General features: G+C 36.1%; 1 protein-coding gene across 1 annotated transcript; it reads right to left on the reverse strand.

The window, feature by feature from the left end:
• Positions 1-3,818: 3,818 nt before the first annotated feature.
• LOC136805462 (uncharacterized) lies at positions 3,819-5,048 on the reverse strand. Its single transcript, XM_067062035.1, has one exon. It carries the CDS (start codon positions 5,046-5,048, stop codon positions 3,819-3,821), a length of 1,230 nt encoding a protein of 409 aa, XP_066918136.1.
• Positions 5,049-12,092: the final 7,044 nt, after the last annotated feature.

The following is a 12,092-nucleotide window of genomic DNA, read 5'->3' on the forward strand; positions in this document are numbered from 1 at the left end:
ATTAAAAACTAAATTATAAAGTTCATTAAAGATGGCTTTCTGCCATCAACATCTGGCTCCCCTTCAAGATTCTTAATCTTGAAAACTCCTCGGTGGGAATCGCATTCTTCCAACAGCACAACGTTCGAAATAGGTCGTTCGAATTCACCGTACAATGTTTTAACTGTCACCTTCTACAGTCACCGTGTTCGTCCGTATTGGCAACGATTATGCGCCCGAGCGGCCATTGATTTCGCTTGCCGTCCGTCTTTAGCAGCACAATATCACCAATTTGAAAACTTCGTCTCTTGCTCGTCCATTTCGTTCGTTCTTGAAGTTTTGTTAAAAATTCCTTTTGCCAACGAGTCCAAAATTCGTTGACAGCATGTTGAACACGTTTCCATTGTCTTCGTGAATATCCAGCTGATGAATCACTGAAGGCACCAGGTGGTGGTAACACAATCTTGGACTTTCCAGTCAACAGCATCATTGGAGTTATCGGCTTCAAACTCAAAGGATCGGAGATATTCTCCACAGTCAAAGGTCGAGAATTCAAAATACATTCAACCTCACACAGCAATGTCCTGAAAGACTCATCATTGTACGATTGGCTATGTGTCAACAGAATACCATTCAAAACATTACGAGCACTACGAATTTGACGCTCCCAAAACACCAAAATGGCTCGAATATGGGGGATTCCTTTCCCAAACGATGTAATCAGCATTGAACTCATCTCTCAAAAACGATTTGATTTTACTATGATCAAGACTCCGAAACAATTCTTTCAACTCACTTTGACAACCAACAAAATTCGTACCATTATCACTTCTTATCATCCTGATAGAACCTCTTCTACAAATAAAACGTCTCAAACACAGAATAAATGAATCAGTATCCATAGAAAAGACAGACTCAAGATGACACTTCGACTCGACAAACACGTATACATCACACCCCAACGCTTAACCATCGCTCGACGTTCCTTTACAAGGAAGGGACCCAAACAAATCAACACCACAAAAACTGAATGGAGGTGCTTCAAGAGTTCGTTCAATAGGTAGATCTGCCATAATCTGAGTACCAAATTTACCTCGTAGCTTACGACATAGAAAACATTTCCAGATAACAGACTTGACAAGAGAGCACAGACTACTAATCCATATACCATTGTCCCTTATCTCGTTCATTGTTGCATTCCTTCCAGAATGGAAAACTTTCTCATGATAGAATCTGACGATTGACTTTGCAACTTCTGAATCTTGAGGGATGATTACAGGATACTTGATAGAATCACGTAGTACAGACCTCCTCAAACGACCACCTACACGAAATAAACCAACCTTATCACAAAAGGCATTCAACGAAACAAGTTTAGAATCAGACAAAGAAGAAAAATATTTTTCTTGAAGAAGTTTAAAAATCCATGTTGTTGCTCTGGATAAAACGTCAACTGACAGAAGACTGTCAAACTTAAATTCAGGTGTAGATCTTGTTTTTCTATAACGTTTACGATTCTTTTTTCGACACTTTTCAATGAACAGAAGAATAAAGGACATAACTTTTTTCATCCTCAAAAAACAAGAAAAATGTTTCTCAAAGTAACTTATTATGTCAACAAAATCATTTTTTACGAGCAAAACCTTTGTTGCTTTTGGACTGACTAATTCAGGATCATTTTCAGATACAATATCAGAAAAAATCTTCAGTTCTCAAAGGATTTTCCATAAGAAACTTGGACCATTGAACCACTCAGACAGCTTTTATCATCTCCTTTAACTTTCAAGCCTCTAGATGCATGATCTGCTGGATTATCAACAGAATCAACGTATTTCCACTGAGACGAATCAGATGATTTAGTGATAAGCGACACTCTATTCGATACAAACTTCTTAAACCTTTTACTAGAATTTCGAATGTAACCCAATGTACAGGTATTATCACACCCAAACAATTCGTAAGCAATTTCGAAATCTAATTTTTTGCAATGAATTTAGCAATCTGAGACGAGAGAGTAGCAGCAATTAATTCAAGACGAGGAGTAGTATAATTACTCTTTGCAGGTACAACACGTGATTTACCCATGATCAAACAACAATGGACAGAATTGTCAGAATTTATGAATCTAAGATAATGGCAACCACCGTAGCCATAATCACAAGCGTCTGAAAAATGATGGAGACTAATTTCTACACCTCGCGAAATTCTTTAGGTTTAAAACAACGATCAATTTTCAAAGATTTCAAATCAGATAAAGATTCAATCCATTTCTCCCATTGAACAAGATATTCCTTCGGTACAGGGTCATCCCAACCGATTGGAAGTTGACAAACACTTTGAAATATCAATCTACCTTTCAAGATAAACGGAGAGATAAGACCTAATGGGTCATAAAACGAATTCAAAGCAGAAAGCATACCACGACGTGTTTTTGCAAAGACTTTATCAGGTGCTTCAAACTGAAAGATGTCTTTTTTCAAAGACCATAAAACACCTAAAACACGTTGAACTGAGGAACACTTCTCATCTTTCCTTTTAATCACTGGAACAGGCTCCAATGCTTCTGGACAATTTGATGAAAACTTTGTCAAATGGAAACCTCCAGAATCACACAATCTTGACACGTCAGATATAAGCGACTTAGCAGACTCAACAGAATCAGTAGACTTGAGTAAATCATCTACATAGAATTTTTTCTAAGTGTATCAGCAGCCTTAGAACCAAATTCAATCTCACCAGCAGAAGCTGTTCTTTTCAAGGCAAAGTTACTACAACTTGGTGACGAAGTACTTCCTTGCAAATGAGCATTCATCTCATAAGTGACAGGTGGCTTGGAATAGTCACCATCCCTCCACCACAAAAATTGATGAAACCGACGTTGACTTTCAGGAATTTGATTTGGAAAAACATAGATTCAATATCAGCTGTGAAAGCAACATGTTCCTGGCGAAATCTATCAAAACTCCAATCAAATGGTTAGCTAGATCAGGACCTTGCATAAGCTCTTTGTTCATACAGAAACCTTTGTATGACGAACTACAATCAAAAACAACTCTAATTTTATTCTTCGTAGGGTGGTATACACCATGATGTGGAATGTACCAATTCTGACCCTCAGGATATGATGACGTAACCTCTTGAGCATAACCTTTCTCGATGATATTCTTCATGAAACTAACATAATCAGAGTGAAACTGAGCAGAAGATTCAAGTTTTCTTTTCAACGAATCCATTCTTTTCAAAGCTTGTGGAAAATTGTCAGGAAAAGGACTGATTCTTATTTCTAAATGGTAGTGGAACATGATAATGACCATCGATGAACTCTGCAGACTCAACTATTTCAAGGAAATGCAGATCATCTTGAGAAAATACCTCAAAATCAGACATGCGAGTTTCAGGCACAGTTTCAATAGAAAATAGGTTCTTAAGCATAGTCTCAATTCCAGAATCCTTAACTCTTGGCTCTTCAACCAACAGATGATTCGATCTACCATTAGAATTCACCGAAATTCTACAACATGCTACAGACTTAGATCTAGGAGAACAAATTGGTCCTACGACACACCAGCCTAACTTTGTCTTGTAAGCAAAGGGACCATCATCTTGGCTAGCAATTGTTTTCACAGGCTCAATAGCTTTAGGACAATTTCCTCCAACCAAAATTCCTATTTTCAAAGAAGCAGTGTTTGGAAGTTCAGACTCTATAGATTTCAAATAGGGCCAAGCTTGAATAGACTTAGATGTAGGAATCTCACTTTGATCAACTGGAATGTAAGATTTACTAAAAAGTTTTGGTAGAGATGTCCAACTTCCATCACCAGCATGCAATCCTTTCACTTTCAGTCCAGATACAACATGGCAAGCTTCAGTCTTACAGGAGTGATTGTGTCAACAGTCAAATCAGTACGTTCAGTTGGTATCGACAACATTGATAAAATATCTTCAGAAATGAAAGAAGCTTGTGAACAATTATCAAGCACAGCAAATGTAACAATGTCAGATTTAGACAATTCATGACGTAATATAACTGGAACAACACACATACTTATGTTTCTTTCAGAATCCTTATTCAAAATACAACTAACAGGTGGATTTGAAACTTCAGGCTTTTTAGGACAAGGTCTAACATCAGGTTCTTTAGATTCAGAGCTGTCTTTCTTCGAGTCTTTAGGAGGTAGACGTGGAGGATGACGAAATCTCATTCCATGAGTAATAGTTGGATGCTTTTTATTACAAACCAGACAAGTTCTTCGATTTTTACAACTTGAAGCAAGATGACCTTTTTCAAGACATCCGAAACAAAGCTTTTCCTTCAATATAAATCGAAACTTTTCCTCCATTGTTTTCCCTTTAAAGATTGGACAAACTTCAATATCATGGTCTACGTCACAAGCCGAACAAAGAAACGTCTTATAACCCTTTGTACCATCCTTTCTATCGTGTAATCTTTTTGGTTTGAAATCACTACGACCAACTCTAGAATCATCATAAAACCGATCTTTAAAAGCTTCCCTTGAGAAAAGTGGATCACTTGCAACTATCATTTCATTTTCCACGAACAAAAGCACATCCTTAAAACAGGGCTCACGATCAGACTCAGTTCGAATGTTTATCACCTTTCTATTCCATTTATCACGACAATGCAGTGGAAGTTTACTGGTTATTATGCAAAGATTATCAGCTGTTTCAAAACTATTCCAAAGTTTATTCTCAATGACGGAACCACACTTAAGTAAAAATGAATAAAATTTACCAAAGGCAGAGGAGTCTCCTGGTTTAATAGCTTCCCAACGATCTAGTTCCTTTTTGAAAAAAGTCATAATTCGGTGGGGATCACCGTATTTTTTCTTCAATAGAGACTTAGCATGATTATAACCATCACTTAAGTACAGACAACACTGAATTAAGTCATTAGCCTCTCCCTCAGTAAAATTCATTAAGCGAGCTAGACGTCCTTCACTGTCAGAGATCCTCTTTTCAACTAGTTCTTCAAAATTTGTTATGAATGATCTATATTCCAATGGATCACCCTTGAAAACCTCAAGTTTAACCGCAGGAGCACCTTGCATTTTAACAAGATCAAAAAGAGCATTCGAAATATCAGCAGTATCAACGGTCGTTTGAAACTTAGAAACTCTTCTCACACTTCGTGTTCTAGGTTTAGAAGGTGGAGCTGGCAAAAAAATTGACACTACCATGGCTAGATACAGACTCTGGCCTAGAAATTTGCTTAGAAGAAATAGGAATACTTTTTCTTGTAGACTCAGCCTTTTTCTCGAAGTTGGAATTTCCCAACGTCCAATTTTCAAAAATATCAGAAATTGCCCTTTTCTTAGCAACTTCTTTTTCAAGGAGCAAACGATCTTTTTCACTAACACCCTCCCTCTCAGCAAAGGCAAGTTCAACTTCTAGACTAGCCAGTTGAGTAGCATTCTCGAGCATTTTTTCTTCTGGAGAAGTCCTCTTTGACGAACAACTAGTTGCCCCTAACGAAGATTTCTTCCCCGACGACCTTGTTGATTTCGTGATAGATTTAGCTTCATATTCCTTAGCATAACGTATGGCAGAATTTTTAGTCAAGAAAATATCGGTATCTACACTGGCCAAAAACGAATCTAATTCACGTGGTTCATTAATCAGTGGTTTCAACTTTTCACATACAAAGAGCAATTCGGCAAAAGCCTTATCTAGACCCATGATTTCATCATTAACAGAACTAGATGGCAAAGACTTCAACAACATTTCATTAACATGATCACATCTTTTCATAATTTCAGCATCAAGCCTACACCGCTGTCTCTCAAAAAGCTCAAAGTCATAATTTTTATCAGATCTTCTGGTCTTCCGCTTAGTCACATTTCTATCCCAATCAGACTGACGAGCGCCGCTTCATTTTCCGATGGTTCGGACATAACTCCAAAATGAGTTTCAAACAAATTTTATCAAATTTACGATATTATCAAGCAGCTAGTCAAAATCTAGATTGGATTTTCAGCACTGAAGTGATTAACATCCAATATTTTATCAAATTTTACGATATTATCAAGCAGCTAGTCAAAATCTAGATTGGATTTTCAGCACTGAAGTGATTAACATCCAATATTTTATCAAATCACGTTATTATCAAGCAGCTAGTCAAAATCTAGATTGGATTTTCAGCACTGAAGTGATTAACATCCAATATTTTTCTTTATTATTATATATGTAATTGTAAGATGTTATAATATAATATTACGAGATGACAAAATATTTTCAATAGATGAATCACAAATCACAGCAACAAAACGACTCCAAAAAGAACTGACAGATCAGATTTCCTCTGGGTGAGGATGGTTCAAACTATTTTCATAAAATTCCTTAGTTAAAAAACTTTTTTCCAAACCGCGCACTTATGCACTAGCGCATCATCAAAAAATCAAAATCAAACTTGCAAAATTGAAAATCGCCTCAAGCTTGCAGCAAAACGTAAAACAAAAAATACTTTCAAAAAAAATTCAAAAGTTCAAAAATCTCGCTGTTCAAAAATTCAAAACAGGACGGCCCAACTCCTGGGCATTATCTCGCTCTCTGAAGATAAAAAATTCTTGTTACCTGAACAAGTTGCGCGCAAAAAAAAATCCAACGAGGGTTCTAAACCCTACCGTTATTCACTCAAGCACTCGCAAGAGGAGTTCGACACACACATGAGAGAGATTAGAAAAAATCAAAAATCAAAATCAAAAAATGAACGAAAGTCTCAAAAAAAAAATTCAGCAATTATTTTTACCTTTGTGGCTGTGAAAAGGTTTTATTAATGACTGGTCGAAATATTAAGAACTTAAGTAGAAAACTAGAAATCCAAACAGAAAATAGACAACGAAAAATGTAAAGTCAAGTTCTCAAGTTCTTGTAAAAACGACAGTAAAAATAATTTTGCTTCTACTAGCACAACACACAAAAACGCTCTCTTACTCTCTCTGTGTCGAACTAGTTTACAAACAAAATTGTACAAAATATAAACCCAATCTAATTTCCCATGAGGGGCAATTATCTAGACGCAAGGGAATGTGACGCAATGCAAAACAAAGAAGCCTCATGAGACGCAATGAAATGAAAAGACACTAAACAAAAGAACTTATATACACCCGGGATTACAAATTAAACGTAATTAAAACTAAATTATAAAGTTCATTAAAGATGGCTTTTCTGCCATCAACATTAGGGAACTGCTCGGACTGAGAAAAAAAAAACAAGTCAAGGAACAGAGAGTTAAACTTGAAGTTCCACACATTTACGAAAGCCTTAACAAAAAGAATTGACAAAATATTGACAAGACAACATTCAACAATCATCTTTTTCCGTAATGTAGCCCATTGTTATAAAAGATCTCCAGGCTTGGAGCCAAGTTAAAGTTCCTTATTAAAAAAACGTGTATTCTAAATAACTCGATTTAGACATTTTGAAGTGTTCTTCTTACTTGGGAAATGATCAAAGATCCCAAACCGAAAAAGGATGCAAGCTAACATAGAATGTGAAAGAATCTTTAGTTTGTGAACTTTTCTGATGGGCTCATTTGGCTGTTTTGGGCCGTCTTTCAACTGTTTGACGTGGCTAGGTAACTTTTTTCAACCACTTGAAATGTAGACCTTACATCAGAAATGCAAACACACATGGAAACTCTAAAAACTACGCGAAATTTAAAGCAGACTCGATGATATCAACAGATTTTACAGCGATTAATTTTGAATTAAATTGTGTATCCAGATATAATTGGCAGTAGCTACAAGAATGTCTGTAACCTTTGATAGTCAAATACAACTACTTCTTTAAAGTATTTAAAATAACTATAACTATTTTATAACGAAATATTTTGGGAAAGTTCCCTCATTTGTCCTGATTCTGCTGTAATAGCCTCTTATTCAAAAACTTTCCACCCAGGACATTTTTATTCCACCCCCCCCCGCTTATTAAGTTTTGAGATTTTTCCGACCCCCCCCCCTGCTTATTCCAAGCCCCCCGGCTTTTAGGTACCCTAAAAAAACAAATTGTAGACAAAGCTGATAAACGTGGTATAAATAAAGAAGCTTATTCGAAAGAAAAATTCTCTCTCATTGTTTGAATCAAAAATTTGTTTATTTTCTTCCAAAGGAACATTTCTAGAAGGGCCCTTTTTCTTCTAAGTCTTTAAAGAGAATCGCAAGTCCAAACTTTAAAGGCTTATATCTCCGGTTGGATAACTTAGAGTCTACTTTTTTTTGGGCACCACCCAATTTAAAGAGAGCGGGATGGGCGGAAGCTAAGGAGGTACGCCATCACTTATTGACCAGGTTCTGACAAAAGATAAAATGGAGGTTAGCATTAGCAATATCTCCTATCTTTCACCACAAAGTAACCACAGTATTCTATCATTTATGTTCGAATGTTACCTTGTTGAAACAGAATGCATTAATGAAAACTATAACTACAATAAGGAAAATTTTGAAGTAATGAAAGGACATCTTGATGGGTTTCCATCAAAAAGCAGGAAATGCAAACGTAAATGATTGGAAGATATTATGAGATAAATTATTTGAGCTTAGGAATCGGTACGTTCCTCGTACGAAGGGAAACCATACTTACGGAAAAAGGGAAGTTTTGCAATCGATCAAGATATTCAATAGACGATGCTATCGTCCGTATAATATATTATTATGATATAACATAATTTGTATATTATAAAACGTAATATGTTTCGCGGCGGATAGAGTCTGTGTTTACGGACGATATCAATTTGGCGCTTTTCTTGATTTTATCTTTGCCCTTACCGACCTTGGAGAAGGGTCGGTGAATTTTGCGGAAAATCCCTGCAGATTTATAGACGAACTTGGTAGAGAAAATCAAAACAACACAAAATCGAAGGGAAGGATGCAAGTAGGAAGTGAACTTTATCCAAAAAATGGTTGTTTTCTTTGAGCATGATGGTTCTGGGTCTGGTGAAGAAGAATGTTCTTGTAGGATAATTTGGAGGCTGAAGATCTTACATAAACGCATTCATCTTTAGCTTTTATGACAATATTAGTTAGAAGGGATTGTTTTCCTCAAGGCCCACAAACAAATTCTAACTTTGATTTTTTGGAAATTTTATTCAACTTGATGCCTGACACCTGAAGTAGCATCTAAAGGTAAGGTTTATATTCACTGGATTTCGTAGTTTCTTTTATGGTAGCAGGAATCAGTGTCAGTTGAGACTGAAATATTGACTTTTTCCAGTTCTGTCAAGTAATGATTTTGTGCGCGCAAAAAATCTTCAATCTCTGTAAAGTTTTTTCTAAGATAGTCTAAATTTTAACAGATTTCACTTCCTGTTTATTTTTTTGTTGGGCTTGATTGAGTTTGATGTTTAGCTATCTTTTTATATTTTTTGATAGTCAATTTTTCAGCTTGGCACTTGTATGAGTGAAAGTAGTGGTACCAGCAATATTTTAAAAACCATGGTTATCTAGCATATTTCAAGCAATGCATTTCTACAAAATTCAACAAACACCTTTCATGATATCAGACCGACACCTTCCACCGTGTCTAAACAAGACTTTCTGCGATATCTAAACAACATTTTCCACGGTGGCTGATCAACACTTTCCATTATGACTGAAGGAATAACCCTCCACGATATCTGAACAACACTTTCCACAACATCTGAACAACGACACCTTCTATGATACAAGAGCAGTACTCAAGCATCTTCAAATATCTCAACAAAAAGTTTCTTTTTGACTATATTTTTAGCAAGCAGCTGGTTCGTTCAAAAACAGCTTTTCTAAGCCTTCAGAGGTCTATGTAAAATTTGAACCAAAATTTTTAGGACACATTTCTAACATTACATCATCAGAAAAAATTGTATCGAAAAGAATCTTTTTTCACTTCAAATTTCCACATTCTTCTGGAGAAATGCAAAATTATATTGGCTACCCAATCAGACTATACACAGAATGCAAGATATAAAAATTTCTCCTGACCGTAGGGTAATTCAAGGTGAAAACCTGCTTGAACCTGCAATCTTTTAATAAATTTACGGTGAAATTTCAGCTAATCACCATGTCATTATTGAAAGATTAACAGTTTTTCACCGCCAATTCATCTAAAAGGTCAAGGTAATTTTTTTTGATTTTTTCCTATGATACTGTATACCGTGAAGTCTGGTAACTTGCATAGTCATCAAATGACTGACTAATCAAAGCAGCAAAATTTCAAAACAAATGAACTACGCAGCTCCGCTCGCACCTCTACTCTACAATTTTTTATTTTGATTTAACTTTGTTTTTTAATGACCAGCCAGGTCACTAATTTAAGGGTTATGCATGTTAGCCTCCACTGATGTATTAAGTTACCCCGATCTCACGGTAGTTTACAAATTTCATCTAAAAGTTTACAAATTTCATCTAAAATTTTACAACCAAAATCCTGCGAAAACACAAATTTTGTTTGAATTTTGTAAAAAACTGAAAATTTATCATAATTCCTGAACCAATGATCAAAATACGGTGGCTCCTTAGTGCCATATAAATGTGCGCGTTTTTTTTTTTACTTTTGCACAATTTTTTTTATGTTGAAAAGTGAATCGCCTTTTTAAATTTTAATCCAATTTCATTATTAATGTTTTGTGAAAATACTTTTGTAAAAAATTAGGTTGCATTTGCATGCATTTTTGATTCCATTTAAAGAACTAACAGCACTGCCAGATAACACTCCCATATCTAACAGTGCTGTCAGATAACACTCCCATATCTAACAGCACTGTTAGATAGCACTCCAATATCTAACAGCACTGTTAGATAACACACCAATATCTAACAGCACTGTCAGATAACACTCCCATATCTAACAGCACTGTTAGATAACACTCTGATATCTAACAGCACTGTCAGATAACACTCCGATATCTAACAGCACTGTCAGATAACACTCCCATATCTAATAGCACTGTTAGATAACACTCCCATATCTAACAGCACTGTCAGATAACACCCCGATATCTAACAGCACTGTCAGATAACACCCCAATATCTAACAGCACTGTCAGATAACACTCCGATATCTAACAGCACTGTTAGATAACACTGCGATATCTAACAGCACTGTTAGATAACACTCCCATATCTAACAGCACTGTCAGATAACACTCTGATATCTAACAGCACTGTCAGATAACACTCTGATATCTAACAGCACTGTTAGATAACACTCTGATATCTAACAGCACTGTCAGATAACACTCCCATATCTAGCAGCACTGTCAGATAGCACTGCGATATCTAACAGCACTGTTAGATAACACTGCAATATCTAACAGCACTGTCAGATAACACCCCGATATCTAACAGCACTGTCAGATAACACCCCAATATCTAACAGCACTGTCAGATAACACTCCGATATCTAACAGCACTGTTAGATAACACTCCCATATCTAACAACACTCCCATATCTAACAGCACTGTTAGATAACACTTTGATATCTAACAGCACTGTTAGATAACACTCTGATATCTAACAGCACTGTTAGATAACACTCTGATATCTAACAGCACTGTCAGATAACACCCCGATATCTAACAGCACTGTCAGATAACACTCCGATATCTAACAGCACTGTCAGATAACACTCCGATATCTAACAGCACTGTTAGATAACACTGCGATATCTAACAGCACTGTTAGATAACACTCTGATATCTAACAGCACTGTCAGATAACACTCCCATATCTAACAGCACTGTTAGATAACACTCCCATATCTAACAGTGCTGTCAGATAACACTCCCATATCTAACAGCACTGTTAGATAACACTCCGATATCTAACAGCACTGTTAGATAACACTGCGATATCTAACAGCACTGTCAGATAACACCCCAATATCTAACAGCACTGTCAGATAACACTCCGATATCTAACAGCACTGTTAGATAACACTGCGATATCTAACAGCACTGTTAGATAACACTCCCATATCTAACAGCACTGTTAGATAACACTCTGATATCTAACAGCACTGTCAGATAACACTCCCATATCTAACAGCACTGTTAGATAACACTCCCATATCTAACAGCTTAAGATTTCATCATCTTTTGACGTTTAACTTTGAGCTATCG

Source organism: Clytia hemisphaerica, unplaced genomic scaffold, assembly GCF_902728285.1.
Source record: "Clytia hemisphaerica strain Z4C2 unplaced genomic scaffold, Clytia hemisphaerica genome assembly, whole genome shotgun sequence".
NCBI classification, from domain to species: domain Eukaryota; kingdom Metazoa; phylum Cnidaria; class Hydrozoa; order Leptothecata; family Clytiidae; genus Clytia; species Clytia hemisphaerica.

Bases quoted from the DNA above. Each gene is read 5' to 3' on its own strand.
- LOC136805462 (XM_067062035.1), bottom strand. From the start codon at position 5,048: ATGCAAGGTGCTCCTGCGGTTAAACTTGAGGTTTTCAAGGGTGATCCA.